Source organism: Microcaecilia unicolor, chromosome 9 (assembly GCF_901765095.1).
Source record: "Microcaecilia unicolor chromosome 9, aMicUni1.1, whole genome shotgun sequence".
Classification (NCBI taxonomy): Eukaryota; Metazoa; Chordata; class Amphibia; order Gymnophiona; family Siphonopidae; genus Microcaecilia; species Microcaecilia unicolor.
The window spans coordinates 173,468,005-173,484,500 of NC_044039.1; the positions used below are offsets into that span (position 1 = coordinate 173,468,005).

Below are 16,496 nucleotides of genomic sequence, written 5' to 3' on the forward strand. Positions count from 1 at the left end.
ACTTAACATATCAAGAGCATAGTGTTCCATAGGCCAATTCATAATAATAGTCTTGAGGTGTATTTTAAATTATTTAACAAATGATAACTCGGGTATAATATATGGTTGGAGAGCATTCCATAATTTCATGACCAAAAAGAAAAAAAAAGCAGAGTTTCTAGTAGATTCGTAATGTGCTTTTTTCCGGTGCAGGGAGTCGATGAGCATCAATGGATTACTGTGAACAATTGAGAATATACAGAATAGCTAATGACGACAGATAAGAGGGAGTGCCCAAGTGATATGCTTTAAAAGTAAGGCATAAAACTTTGAACTGTATGTGAAACTGATCAGGCAGCCAGTGCAAGGATTTTAATAATGGAATAACATGATCGGTCCTTTTGTGCTTGAAAAAGGAAGTGGGCAGCAGTGTTTTCAAGAGTCTGAAGATGATGTGACTCTTCCCCTGAATTCTCCTCCAGGTGCAGATACTTCAAAAGGAGCTTGTCTCTTAAAGCCCAGGGCAGTGTTGCCAGGTGGGCGGTTTTACCGCCCAATTGGGCGGTTTTCCGCGACCCGCCGCGGGAAATTTTTGCCCGCGGCGGGTTGCGGTTTTTTGGGCTGTTTTTGGCCTTCAGGGCGGTTTTTTCGGCCGCGGGGGGGCGGGGTTAGTGACGTTTTTGGGTGGGGTTAATGACGTTTTGGGCGGGGTTAGTGACGTGGGAGGCGGGGCCGATGACGGGGAGGCGGGGCCGATGACGTGGGAGGCGGGGCCGATGACGTGGGAGGCGGGGCCGGTGACGTGGGAGGCGGGGCCGGTGACGGCGGGGGCGGGGTTGATGACGGCGGGGGCGGGGTTGATGACGCGGGGGTGGGGGTGTCAGGGGCGGGGTTTGTGTTTGGGCGGGTTTTGGGCTGTTTTTTGGGCTCCATCGGGCTGGAAAAAAATTTTCCACCTGGCAACCCTGGCCCAGGGTTCCACTTAAGGTATTTCCCAGTTCCAAAGACATGGGGAGTGGGGACTTTGGCTTATTCTAGACCTCTAGATTCTAAACAGATTTCTTAAAAAAAAAAATAGAGAAATTCTAGTTATTCTTTCTCAGTTCTGTCTTCCTGCTTTTGATCAGTGAAACCATTGCTTACTAGATGTCAGATGCACACACCCAAATTCTGATTTGCGTACACCACAGGAAATTTCTTGGCTTCACTCTGCAAAGCAATGGAATCTTCTGTCAGGTTAGCAGCTGCATCAAGAGTTTTCACAAATTGCCTAGCAGTAGAAGTAGCTCATTTTTGTGGACAAGGAGTTTTCATGTTTCTGTACTTAGATGTTTGGCTAGTAGCAGGAAGATCTTCAGAAGGACAACAAATTTCTCCTTCAATATCTAGGGTTTCGAAAACTATGAGAAATCCTTTTTAATTCTGTCTCAGTCCATTGAGCAATCTATGATACTTCTATGGCTTTTAAGTGAATTCCAACAGAATTGGACTTCAGACCCAAGTTTGAAAGGTGCAGGAGAATATTCTATCTACTGTACAAATAAATTGATCTTGATCAGCTCAAGCACACCAAAAGGAGAACACTTCTTTTTAAACCTGTAGGATCTCCTTGCAGATCGTTTCTTGAATGCTTCAATGAGGCATCCTGAATATTATAAGGTAATTCTATCTTTAGACTATTTGCTATTCCACGTTCATGCTCATAGTGTTAATGGCTGGGTAGTGGCCGCAATAACTGGCTATCTTGCTTCATTACTAGGGTAGGAGTTGGCTTCTTCCCCCACTGTACACACTATATACCCTCCAAGGTGTTTTTCACCAAGGAGTGGTGCTTCTGTTGCAACTACTTCAGTACATAACGATTGATTCACTGTTGGAGATCCTGGGGCCACAGGAAGCCATAAACATTTATTGGCTCAAGAAACTCTTGGGGCTTCCCCTTGTGTTTAACCATCTTGGTACAAGTAATAAAAGCGTATTGGGTAAAAGGTTTAAGGGAATTGAAGGTTGGTGTGAATCCTAAACTTCCACCATCTTGCCTTTCTGCTAGATTTGCTTTTTAACACTTTTAAAGCACATGGCTATAAAAAGTATTGTAATGGTTCTGGAGACCTTGTAGTATGTGCTTCAGGAAGAAACTATTGTCTTACTGATGGAAGTGATAATTTTTCAGCCTTTCTCTTGGCATAAATGAAATACATTTTGTTGCCTTGATTTTAGGTTGGAAAATAGCCCAAGTTCTGGAACCACCAGGTGACTACCAGAATGTATCCGTGAGAATTGAAACTAGTTTGAATATGCTTTTGTATGGACAGGCAGTGCAGCTTAGGGAATCTCTCATTACAAATGTTTATTTCTGGAAAACTTCATATTTCAAGTATTGTCAGTCTCTTGGCCTTCTCACTCACCAGTAAATAGCTTATTATTGCTAAAGTGCTAAGGTTTCCTAGCCTGATTTCTCAAGCTTAATCTATAACTGGATTTCACTTGGGAAAACAAATAAGATTGTAAAAAAATGTTGAACCTTGTTATGGAAGAATATTTTTCCTATTCTGTGCCTTCAGAAAAAAATCATTCTTTAGTAAAGCCCATTGTCTTTAACCCTAGAACGCATGACGTTAAAAATATACATATTAACGTCATGGGGGCCTTTTAGGCCCCCATGCACATAATGTAGAAAAACACACTTAAATAACTTTCACAAGTTTATTTCAAAATTGCTCAATAAAATATGAATAGTGGACAACATTTTAATTATAATTTTTCACAGAAAACACCAAAAAATCTTTTTTTTTTCCCAAATTTCACGCAAAGACATGAAAACACACAAAAATGCATAGCAATCTATAGCAAATTAGCTGCAGCTACATTTTTATTCTAACTTTCTTTTCTATTATATTAGTCTTCCAAACAATTCTGACATGTTATTTTTTCAGAAGAGTGTTCTTTGCAAACAGTTTCCTTACAAGTGGAACAATATCGCTCAGTTTTCCTCTCTATGTTTCTTGGACACATGAAACAACGCTTTCGTTTTCTTTCTCCTGGCTCTGGAGTAATCTGAAACTGTACGCCACACCGTTTCATTGCTTCTTTAGTTTTCTTTGGCAAGCATTTCAAGTCGCTTCGCTCTATCATGTGAGGTATTACAAGTTCATGACAAAGGTCCTTCAAGAATAAGCGTCTCCTGTCCTTCCTCTGTGCATGAAATTCAGGATGAGTTTCTGTATAAATAATGAATGAATTTAGGGCTGCTACATCAAGCATATTTGAAAATAGTACTACAGGCCATCGTTTTGTTTGCCTCTTACACGAATATTCTCCCACCATCTCATCCATTTTATCTACACCTCCTTTTGTTGCATTGTAATGCAGGATGATTTCTGGTTTCAATTTTTGGTTATTGCTGTCAACACTGCAATCGTGATGCATGGTACTGAGTAAAATTACAGATTTCTCCTTCTTTGCCTTGTAAGATACCAAAGTCGCTTTGTTATTGAATCCAAAGACACTCTCATAAAGTGCTCGCTGACGATTGTGTTTGAGTGCTGCTGGAATTTCTCGTCTGTTTTGCTTTATAGTACCAACAAGTGTAATAGCTTTTGCAAGCAGAAAATTGCCTAGTTCAACATTGGTGAAATAATTGTCCATGGTGATGTTTCTACCTGAATTGAATATTGGAACAGCAAGAGTTTTGACTTTTTCAGACCCCAGATCCTTCTGTACTGGTGCACCAACCTCTTTGCCACAGTAGATTACGCCATTTATGCCATAATAATTTGCAGAATCACACATCCAGAAGATTTTTATACCGTACTTGGCTGGCTTGCTGGGCATGTATTGTATGAATTTGCAGCGTCCTCTGAACGGTACAAGTTGCTCATCTACAGTAACATTAGTACTAGGATTGTAAAGTTTTGTGCAATTTTTGATAAATATGTTCCAGATATAACTGATAGGGGCTAATTTGTCTGTTTCAAACCTCGCTGCACGAGTTCGCTTATCATCAAAGCGAATGATCCTTCTAATTTCCTCATATCTGCCCACTGACATTGTCGCCTTATAGTGTGGATCAGAAAGTGGGTCCAGAAATAATTCTCGTATTGGGACATCATACGATTTTTGACTCCCTGCCAGCAGGAAAAGTCCAATATATGCATAAAGTTCCTCTTTTGAGATATTTTTCCAGGACTTATTTTTTGCTGAAGCGATACATCTTCCTTCTAGGTTTGAACATAATAGGACCTCTTCTGCAATATTGTCAGAAAAATAAGTACAGAATACATCTTTAGGGGTAAAGTAACTGGGACTTCCCACAGCTCCTTGAGCCTGTCTCACAATATTGTGTATTGGAGTACGTCCGACTAATGTAGGATTACTGTCCCAAAAACATTCGTTTTGGATGTTCTACTTATCACTTCTTGAGGATCCACTAGATTCACTTCTTCATCATCAGAAGAATCACTGGATGAGGATGTTTGATTAGCTGGTGGCAGATATTCTTCATCAGACAAAGATAGTTCACTTTCATCATCGCTTTGAAACATAATCGCTTCAATCTCTTGGTCAGTCAGACACTTGGAGGAAGACTGTGCCATTGCTGACTAGATGTTAGAAAATGAAACAGATTTCCTCTCAACAGCTTATCTTATCACAGGTCCTTCAGCAATTAGCTCACAGTGTATACTGTCCTCAGTGTTCAGAGGACCTGAGGTGATGTCATGGCCTTATCACTCCCTCCAAAAATCACATGACATCCTCACATGTTATTATCCACACCCTGGCCCCTCCACCAGCATTACTGAGTACAAATAAAGTAACTTGAGACACAAACACTTCTGAGAACATGATAAAAACAGCGGGGGCCTAAAAGGCCCCCAATTCGTACAGATGTAGTTTTCACCAAACAAGCATTGTTACACCATAATGCCTATGAAAAAAAATTATATGAACAACTGGATATTATCAACAATGACATACTTGAGGAATACCTTGAGTTTCAAAATTCTAACTAAAGTAATTTTGCAGATAATAGCAAAAATGTAAGCATGGGGGCCTAAAAGGCCCCCAATATGCGTTCTAGGGTTAAATGAATATATTTACAAAGTATATTAATTGGAACTGGTCTGTTGAGACCGTTATTTGTAGAATGAACTTATTTGAAGAAAAACACTTTTTCTTTGTAGGTGACAACATATTTACTGTGCTAAAATACTGAGGCTTGGATGCATAGCCCGATTATTCAGTGATATACATTGGGCTGTGGAAACAAAATGCTATTTACAAATGTGTTTTTCTTTATGCTTTGGGGCTTTTGCATCCAATGAACTTTTTGATCTCTTGCAATTGCTTTCTGCACCCCTGCTGCGTCCAGTCAAAGAGGCCTACTCCTTGACCTCTTTGCTCTCTGATAGGGCTCAGCAGGGGTCAGAGGTTATGCTCCCAAACATATGAAGAACATAGTATTTTTATATAAAATGCAATCCACTGAGTGAAAAAGTACCAAAACTGGGGTATGTGACTTACTTGTACAACAGGATAGACTGATATCAACTGTATAATCCTGTAAAATTTCAGCCTCATGTGGACTAATTATGTCTTTAAAAAGTGAGAAACGTTTCTCAATAATTAACCCTAGAAATCACATACCCCACTTTAGGTACCTGCAGGTTTTAGGCTATAGAATATGAAAAACATCAAAGTTGTGAAAAAAATTGCATAGTCCCATTCTGTTGACCCTATAGTACACACCACTTTCGAAAATGAAAGTTGCCTCTGCAAACTTTTATATCCTTTATCTCTGTTATTTGTAACCCCACTTTTGGTACCTCTTTGCTCAGTAGGTCTCAAATGTAGTCTCTCATCTATAAAGGATGTAAAGCATAGTGTTGTATGCATAGAAATTGAAGTTTCAACATGTTCAACTTGCAGCCAATCACAGTATACTGAGATGCTGCTTGTGTAGAGATCGTAAAAACATGAAGGAAAATGATATTTTTACAAATTAAGATGAAGGCAGGAACCACCTATATAGCATTGATATCTGGGTGAATTGTAATTTAGAAGATTTTCTCTAAACCCTTTGAGGTTTTTAAAAAGCAGTACATCAAATTTGAATAAATTCTAAGTCCATGACACGTGGTATTGCTATTATGCTTTTATATAGATGTTTGGTTAATCTCTCCATCAGTCTTATTGAACTTTAAAATCAGTGGGGTGTGTGTATATATGAAAAAAAAAAAAAAGGAAAAGCCATATGTTTAACCTATTTACTTCCTTTTTCCTATGTCAGCTTCATACAAAACCTAGCCCTACTACCTCAGCCCTTGATCCTATCCCCATTAAGCTCTTAAAAATCCTCTCCAGGATCTTTACCCCTATTTACTCAACATACTAAATTCAAATGTCACAGGTAACCTTCCTTTAGAGATTGCAGTGGTGAAACCCATTTAAAAAAAGAGAAACCTAGACTGTTCTATGCCTGGTAATTATAGGCCTGTATCCAGTCTACCCTATCTAAGAAAACTAGTAGAAAAGGCAGTGCTTGTTTGGTTGCAAGACTTTGTTAGTAAAATGAACCTACTGTATCCCAGATAGTCTGGGTTCTGGGAGTTCCACAGTACTGAAACTCTGCAGCTTTATTGAGGAAACTACGTGGATACCTAGGTAGGGGTAAGATTGCACTGATAGTTTCTCTGGATCTTAAAGCATTATTTGATTTGGTAGAAAATAAAAAATACTTTATTACTGGCCCATTTTGAGGGATTGAGGACTTGGAGGCATTGTCCTACAATGGTTCTGTTCTTTTTTTTTTTTTTTTTTTTTTTAAGATCAAATTGTTCTTACTGTGTTTGCTTCAGCTCATCTTCCTTACAAAAAGTATCTGCTACCGTGTGGGATGCTGCAGGCAGGGCCGTGCCTAGGGTCTCTGGCGCCCCCCCTGCAGACTATCAGTTGGCGCCCCCCCCCCCGTGAAAATGATCACGCCCCCCACCACCCCCCGCACCCCCCCCCCCCCCCCCCCCCCCCCCCCCCCCCCCCCGGTGAAAATGATCGCTCACCACTTGCTACACTGACAGGAATTGTCAGCAATATTCTTAGAAACAAATTGCTATACATTGCAAAATAAGATAGCAGATGTAAATTCTCAAAGTGGACATATTCCAAATGCTAAAATGAAATAAAATGATTTTTTTCTACCTTTGTTGTCTGGTGACTTTCTTTTTCCGATCATGCTGGCCCAGTATCTGAGTCTGCTGCTATCTGTCCTCTTAACTCCATTTCCAGGGCTTCCTTTCCATTTATTTCTTTACTTTCCTCCTTTCTTCTTCATTTCTTGCTCTATATCCATTTCCAGCAATTTCTTCTCTCTCCCTGGGTCCTGACCTCCCATCCACGTCCATCCTTGTCCCTCTCTGCCCTTCCCTCCTCCATCCATAGCCAGCAATCCTCCTCTCTCCCCTCCCCTCCATTTCCAGCAATTTGTCCTCTCCCTGGGCCCCCATGTCCATCCTTGTCCCTCTCTGCCCTTCCCTCCTCCATCCATAGCCAGCAATCCTCCTCTCTCCCCTCCCCTCCATTTCCAGCAAATTGTCCTCTCCCTGGGCCCCCATGTCCATCCTTGTCCCTCTCTGCCCTTCCCTCCTCCATCCATAGCCAGCAATCCTCCTCCCCTCCCCTCCATTTCCAGCAAATTGTCCTCTCCCTGGGCCCCCATGTCCATCCTTGTCCCTCTCTGCCCTTCCCTGCTGCATCCATAGCTAGCAATCCTCCTCTCTCCCCTCCCCTTCCAGCAATTTGTCCTCTCCCTGGGCCCTGCTGCTGCCCTCCCATCCATGCCCTCCCATCCATGCCTGTCTCTCTGCCCACCCATCCATGCCTCTGCTCTTTCCTCCGCACCCTGGGGCCTTTAAATCTTTTACTTCCGGTCGCAGCAGCGTCAGTGAAAGCGGAGCGCTGCCGACGTCTCCCTTCCCTTCGCGCTCTTGGTTCCCTCAGTGTCCGCCTTCTTCTGACGTCAGGTGGGCGCCCCCCTGCGGCGCTTACCCCGCTTACCGCATCGGCACAGCCCTGGCTGCGGGGGTCAGTTCTTTCACCTATTTTATTCAATCTGTTCTTGAATACATAGACTCTTCTAATTCAATCCTTAGGAGTTGGTGCACTTTTTCTTTCTTTTTTTGCAGCCAATGTCCATTTGGTCACCTGTATTAGTGCTTTTCAACCTTTATTATTTTGGGGCACACTTTTTTGCCAATGCTTGATTCTAGCAGCACATCAAACTAATTTCTCAAAGTTGTCCTTTTTGCTAGTCATTGGCCAGTAGCCACTTGACTGGGAAATGCCAGATAAAGTACTTCAAAATAGACAGTATTAAAAAGCCTAAAATAATTAGACAGAAATTTAGGAGGCGAGTATGGGGACCATGGCAGGATAGAAACATGAGATCACAGATAAGGGCTAAACAGACCATTCAGTCTGCCCATCCTCAGTAACCACTAGCTCCTCCTTTTCCTAAGGGATCCCACATTCCTGTCCCATGCTTTCTTAAATTCTGACACAGTCCTCGTCTCCATGACCTCCACCGGCAGGCCATTCCATGCATCCACCACCCTTTCCGTGAAAGAGTATTTTCTTAGATTCAATCTAAGCCTATTAACTTCATCATATGCCCCCCTTATTCCAGAGGTTTTTCTTCATTTGAAAAGGCTCACCTCCTGTACATTAACGCTGCTGAGGTATTTAAACGTCTCTATCATATCCCCTCTCTGCCTACTCTTCTAGTGTATACATGTTGAGGTTCATAAGCCTGTCCTTATATGTTTTATGACCCAGACCGCTTACCAATTTTGTGGATCTGATGAAAGGTGCTAATTCACTCCCTTGTGATGTCCATGCTCAGTGAATAGAAAAAAAAGTGTTCTCAAACAGCATTTGTTTCTAATCCCCCTCCACACCCCAAACAGGCAATACTTTTTTTTTTCTAACTCTTCACCCCTAGGAGCAGCAGTTCCTCCAAGTATAACTGTTTTTCTTCTTGGGCCCTTCCAGTGGCAGCACTTACACCCAGCAGCAGCTTTAGGCAGACTGCTGCCTGAAGTGAGGGATGAGATGCTACTACCCCCCCCCCCCCCCCCCCCCCCCCCCCGCCATCCAAATGAGAAGGCCTTTTGAGAACTCTGGTCAAGGAGGAGGGTGAGGATATCCCCTCACTCAGAACACTGAACAGGCAGTTGTCCTAAAACAAAAAATGAACACAAGTTATATTTCCAGGCCACTAGAAACAAAATAAAAAGTTTGCCAATATTGGTTATACTTAACAGAAATTGTTTAAGTTAAATTATGTGGTCTAATATAAGAAACACTGACTCCTGACCCATTCTGTCAATGTTAAATACAAGCGCATATTCTGCATCCATAAAATCATTCCTCATGCAGTTATAGGTGAGAGCAGAATTAGGGCATTCCCCCATAGAAGTCACCATACAAAAAAAGTCTGATTCTGGTTCCATCTCAGTAATAGCAACATAACCACTCTTCAGTAACAGGCCTGTTATGAATTAATACAAAACTTTGTCTCAATTTATTTTATAGATGACATCACAGTACAAACAGCAAAGCAAATTCTGCAAACTTTCAAGAGTCATCAAGCAGGTTTACTTCCCCCTCCCACCTCCCTCAATCTTCTAACCCATCCAACCCATTGCTGCGCGTCCATTTTGGGTCTGAGACCTTACCATCAGCCATTGACCTAGCGGTAAAATCTCACACGGTAACCGAGCAGTAATGACCTACGCGTGTCAAATGCCACTTGGCATGCGTCCAATACGCGTGTCCCAAAATGAAAAATTATTTTTTGGATGCACATATTGGATGCGTGCCAAAAATGAAATTACTGCAAGAGCCATGTGGTAGCTGGGTAGTAACTCCATTTTGGCACACGTAGATGCTTACGCGGCTTAGTAAAATGGCCCCATAATAAAATAACACAGAAAGAAAGGCACAATCTAATATGCTGAAAAGGAAAATCAAAGCTCACAGTAGCAGCATCTTAAATGCCCTTTCCAGCTGGAATAGTTTGTAGAAAAGTTTGTGCTGCCTCCACTGTTGTAAAAAAAAAAAAAAAAGAAAGTCTTGCCATAATGCTTAACTCGAAGTCTCACTGGAAAAAGCAGAGCACATGAAATCTTTTGGAGAAAAAAAACTCAGAACACAATGGATCAAAAGGTTTCCAAGCAGCACGCACTGTAGCAGTATAGTCCTGCAATTATAAGACTTTTTTATTTTCAAATTCCAGACTCTGTCCACTTCAAAGAGTTTGTAGGATATCTTACTTATGTGCAAAGTGTACCACACAAAAGACAATCACTCTAGGCTTCACAGACACACCAGACCCCGAGCCAGGCTGATGAGCCCATTCTATTTTAAATGGAACTTCCAAAGAAAGCAAGCATAAAATTTTGAAATCCAAGTCTCTAGAGTCTCCAACAAAACATCAGGCATCATAGAGCCCAGTGTAAAAACTTGCACTTCTTGGGAGTTTCTGAGACAAAGTCATCTACCTTGCACTCTATCTGTTGAAAACTGTCGAAGCTTAGCCATATCTCGGCTCATGTTTCGCACTTCAGCTTCCAGCGTTCCCATGCAATGTTGTTACGCATCCAGTTCTAAGTTCGTGCTATCTAGATGCTCGTGTGCAGTTTCAATTCTGTCCTATAACTTCTGCAGTTTAACATCCAATGCCACTTACACCACTTCCCACACTTCCAACACAATTTCATTGAGCCAAAGGGAGCTTATCGATGAACCCAGTGAGACCAAAAGTAATGCCATCTTAACTTCAGTTCCCCGCTTCTCCAAGGCTTTGCGAGTCAATCTCAACGCCATAAAAAATGAAAAATACATCAAAACTGTCCCTTCTTCAAGCCTGCCAGCACTGCAGAGAATTTTAAAACATTGATCGTTGTTCCTTGGAAAAAGTAAATCAGGATGGGGAACAAATGTGATGCTCCTGTTTTGCAGTTCTACTGCCTATTTGTCTTATATGCACCTTTTTAGATGCATCTTCTCTTCTTACTCTGGTCTTTCTGTTGATAAGCAGATTGGACTACTGTAACTTGGTAACTCACTTTACAGTGGTCTTCCTGTTATATCAATTTGTCATTCACAGCTAATCTAGCATATGGCAGTCAAATTGATTTCACATGCATGTAAATGTGACCATTTTACATCCCTCCTTAAAGAATCACATTGGCTCCCAAAGTTCTTATGATGACCCACAGAGCCTGTTACACAGGTTTCCCTTCTTAAGTCTGATCGATCTGATCTCCTGATTCCATACGTTACCACTAGATGCTTATGGGAGGCGGGGATAGTGCTGGGCAGACTTATAGGGTCTGTGCCAGAGCTGGTGGTTGGGAGGCGGGGATAGGGCTGGCCAGACTTATACGGTCTGTGCACTAAAGAGGACAGTACAAATAAAAAAGTAGCACATATGAATTTATCTTTTTGGGCAGACTGGATGGACCATGCAGGTCTTTTTCTGCCGTCATCTACTATGTTTGTTTACTATGTTTATGCTCACAAGAGCAATGTCATTTTGTGATTGTGCTATTGATTGCAGCTAGGCATGGCTGTACTAAACATTCAGCTTTATTTTTTCTTGCACTGACCCTTTGGTATGCTTTGCTGCTGTATCTTAGGAGACTTATTTCAAGAAATTTAAGAAAGGTTTTGAACATCCGCAAGGTCATGAGTGAGTTTGTAATTGCTGCTACCAGAGATCTATTATCTTTCTTTCTGAAATCTGCACTTCCTATTTTGTAGCAACTTTCTCTCCCTATTTTATAGTGACTTTAATAAACCACTTTGATTTGTCTACCAAGGTCAGTATATAGAGTCTCTCAATAAAGATAAACATGTATCCATTGGCCCCCTTATACTAAGGCACGCTCGCGTTTTTAGCGCATGCTAAAATTGTGGGCGCGCTAAATGTTAGAGACGCCAATGCATTCCTATGGGCGTCTCTAACATTTAGCGCGCCTACAATTGTAGCGCGTGCTAAAAACGTGAGCGTGCCTTAGTAAAAGGGGGCCATTGTTTTCTAACTGAAGTATGTAATATTGAAATACCTCAAAAGAGCATGGGTGTAATTACAATACAGGGATAAACTATTTTCAAATAGTCAACTATTTTATAGGCACAGTGGAATTTTTTTCACTTGAAAACCCTGGTATGCTTGCTTAGACTAGTCTGTTAGATGGAAACACCAGCGCTTTTAGGCATCTAGTAAATGGGTCTAGGGTATGAAAAAAGGTTTGGAAGTTTTAGCTTACTTTCTAGCCATATTGCATAGCAGTGATGTGATTTGTAATGTTTTTAAGACCTGGTTAATTTTGAAATATGTTTATTTAAAACCACAATATGAAACCTGAATCCCTTCCTTAAAAGCATATTTCACTGTTGTATATTTGCTTTCCCTTCCTGAGTTATATTTTTCTTAGTTGTTAAGACAAGGTCAGTTCTTTAATACTATATGTTGTTTGAAACATTGTACAATACAAGGTACTGTTAGCAATAACTTCTCGAGTCAACAGAGGGGAGCAACAGTAAGAGAGCCAACTTTCCTGTTATTCCCATTCTAAAGGCAAGTTTTACACCTAACAAAGATCTGATTCATGAATTGAGATGGTCATATTGCTTGAATCAGAATCACAGCTGCATTTGAACATAAGAATAGTCATACTGGGTCAGACCAATGGTCCATGTAGCCCAGTATCCTGTTTTCAACCTAATTGGTGACTGTTACACCCAAGGGTTCCTGATTCTATACACTTGCCTGCTTATAATTGAACGAGAAAAATGCCCAAGTTCCGACCTAAATCGGGAGATGGACGTTTATCTCACAAAAACGAATAACGCGGTATAATCGAAAGCCGAACTTGGACGTTTTCAACTGCACTCCATCGCGGAAGCGTACAAAGTTGACGGGGGCGTGCCGGAGGCGTGGTGAAGGCGGGACTGGGGCATGGTTATCACCCGAACAGAGATGGGCGCCTTTCGCCGATAATGGAAAAAAAGTATGCGTTTGTAGCTAGAATTTAGGGCACTTTTCCTGGACCCTGTTTTTTCACGAATAAGGCCCCAAAAAGTGCCCTAAATGACCAGATTACCACCGGAGGGAAACGGGGATGACCACCCCTGACTCCCCCAGTGGTCACTAACCCCCTCCCAAAACAAAAAATGATGTTTCACAACTTTTTATTTTCACCCTCAAATGTCATACCCACCTCCCTGGCAGCAGTATGCAGGTCCCTGGAGCAGTTGTTAGGGGGTGCAGTGGACTTCAGGCAGGTGGACCCAGGCCCATCCCCCCCTACCTTTTACAATTGTGCTGCTTAATGCTTAGTCGTCCAACCCCCCCCCCCCAAACCCACTGTACCCACATGTAGGTGCCCCCCTTCACCCCTTAGGGCTATAGTAATGGTGTAGACTTGTGGGCAGTGGGGTTTGAGGGGGATTTGGGGGGGCTCAACACACAAGGGAAGGGTGCTATGCACCTGGGAGCTCTTTAACTTTTTTTTTTTTTTTTGTAAAAGTGCCCCCTAGGGTGCCCGGTTGGTGTCCTGGCATGTGAGGGGGACCAGTGCACTACGAATCCTGGCCCCTCCCACAAACAAATGCCTTGGATTTATTCGTTTTTGAGCTAGGCGCTTTCATTTTCCATTATCGCTGAAAAACAAAAACGCCCAGCTCACAAATTGTCGAATAAAACATGGACGTCTATTTTTTGCGAAAATACGGTTCGGTCCGCCCCTTCACGGACCCGTTCTCGGAGATAAACGCCCATGGAGATAGACGTTTTCGTTCGATTATGCCCCTCTTGGTAACCCTAAGCAATGACGTCATAAAGGGGGAATTGGCTGTGGCACATAGTTTTGGAAAAGAGGGACGAGAAAAGGGATGTGTCAGGCTGAAGTTTTAAGATTTAAAGGAGAATTTACTTCTTGGGATCCTGCCAGATACTTGTGATGCACAACTTGATTGACCTTTCATCTGACCCAGTATGGCACTTATTATGTCCTTAAGTATTTTGTTTCACTATATATGTTAAACTTGAAGAAGTTTAGTAAAGAGAATGATTAAGTTCGTAATTAATATCATTCAGGTTCACGAGGAGACTTGGATCGGACAGTCATTGAACCCAATGCGTACCTTCATTCATTACTTTCAGGTAAGACATACGATTTTTTTAACCACTCAGCTACATTCTTTGAGATCCATTATAATTTGTTTCTTAGAAATCAATTTTCAAAGCCATTTCTACAAATAAATATTGATTTACATATGTAAATTGGCCATCTGAAAATCATCATGTGCTGCCATGTTCCACGGTGTTGGTACTTTTAATCATATTTTGCACTGAGGTTGTCTCTCCAGGGGCACATGCTCAAGATGGAAAAGTTAGGCTGACCATTGTAGTTGGCGGTTTGATCATTAGAAATGGAGATATCTAGGTGACTGTGAGGATAAGTTGGTAACTTGCTTGCCTGGTGTGAAGATGGCGAACCTCATGCATCGTATTGGTGGAATTTTAGACAGTGCTAGAGGGGCTGGTTGTCATGGTACATATGGGATACTGATCACTTACAAAAGTGTGGGAGAGAGATTCTGGAAGACAAATGTAAACTTTTAGGAATGAAGTTGAAATTAGTACCTTCAGAAGTCTTCTCAGAAATGCTCCCTATTCCACATGTAGGAACCCAGAGACAGGCAGCACTCTGGAGTCTCAATGCATAGATGAGACAATAGTGCAGGAAAGGAGTATTTAGATTTGTTAAGGACTGGGTGGGACGAGACTGCTGGTGCTAACATGTTAAAAGGAGACAGAGCAGATTTTAAACTAGATCTTGAGTGCAAACAACAGTTAAGAACACATTGTTTAGAGTAAGATATCTTCAAAAGATACTGGACTTAAAATATTCCAATGTAGAGGTTTTGATAAAGGCTGCAGTGGCCCTAATTGTTCCAGATTACCACCATCAAATGCTACACAGGTTGAAAATAAAAATATAAACCCTACTTTAAATTGTACAAGAATGCCAGAGTCTAAAAAATAAAATTGGAAAGCTGGGATATGACACATTATATACATCACACAGACCTGGTGGAAGGAGAGTGTGAGTGTAGTTGCAGTGGGAAGCTTTCATAAAATACAGCCAGGCAAGAATAAACATGAAGCAGACCCTCTTTATTAAACAAATTCTGATCCCTTTTACCTCACAGGTACAGTAAATAAAGAATAAGGTCTTTTTAGTTTCAAAAGCAAACTTCACCCAGGTCTGTAGCTGGCAGGTCCCAAACCCACAGTATATACATCCACTTGCAGGATTGCACAAACACAGGTCTGGCTCCAGCCAGCCCTCAAGAACAGGATTCTTGTAAAGCTAGAGTTAAAACTTGGCTTACCTCAGCCAGGTTCTGGTAGCTTACACTTAAGCAGGAGAGTCCTTATACTGCAGGGCAGCTTCTCTCCTCCTAGGGCCTCTCTGTTCTGCTGAGGGCTTTTACTTCCTGCTCACTGTTGAGCCCCTTCCTCCTGGACTGACAGCCTAACACCCCGATGCTCACTCTGACATGGCTGGTTTAGCACCACTTGCTGTAAGGCGGCTATGCTGCAACAGCAGTGAGGAAGTGTTCTTGGAGACACCTGCTGCTATTCCACTCGCTCCCTCACAGAGGGCAACCAGTAATTCCAGGGTACAAATTATGTAAAAATTATAGGAGAAATTGTGGCGCTATATATAAAAGATGAAATAGAGTCAAAGAGGAGAAGTCTTCAAGAAACAAAATACAATGTGTGATGAGGAACAGTATAGGAGTGGGAGTACACTACAGTGTACTTGGATGAAGAGGCAGTGAAATGCTAACAGAAATTAGGGAGGCTAACATTTGGTGACACAGTAATAATGGGAGATTTCAATTACCAAACAAACTATGGAATAGCAGAAAAATCCCTATCAACTATAACATGTTCTGCCACTATTGTTTTAAAGTAGAGCAGGTTCCTCAAACAACTTAACAATTTATGTTTAAATCTCTTTATTAACTCACAATGTACACTCATAATACTTTAACCAATGCAATCAGTTATTACCAATTTGTCAAAATTATTCTCACTTCTTTTCTCTTTTCTTCAGTTTATCCCCCTTCCTTCCCCCCCCCCCCCCCCCCCCCCCCAATCAGCTCTCTTTCTTTACAGTTCCTATTGATTTAAAAGTGAACATTGTTATAAGACAAGCATCTTCCTGTTTCAGTGATAATAATAAACACATACAACAACGTAACATTGATCCACTGCTAATTATTCCATCATCAAGTCTCCTGTTTCTTCCCATTGCCCTCCCACTGCCCTCCCCCCTACCTATCCCCTTTCATTCCCTCCCCCAACTTCTCCCGTAACCTTCCCCTCAATGTCCTTGTAATTTATCAGTCGGGTAGTCTTATAGATTCAATAAGTGACT

The 16,496-nt window shown here is 41.7% G+C and overlaps 1 protein-coding gene across 1 annotated transcript in view; it reads left to right on the forward strand.

The window, feature by feature from the left end:
• Positions 1 to 16,496, forward strand: part of KIAA0586 (KIAA0586 ortholog) — a 311,131-nt gene that overhangs the window by 256,175 nt on the left and 38,460 nt on the right. The window contains exon 30 of the mRNA XM_030214301.1: positions 14,141 to 14,206. Within this exon, the coding sequence (XP_030070161.1) occupies positions 14,141 to 14,206 (66 nt within the window). The remainder of the gene's footprint in view (positions 1 to 14,140; positions 14,207 to 16,496) is intronic.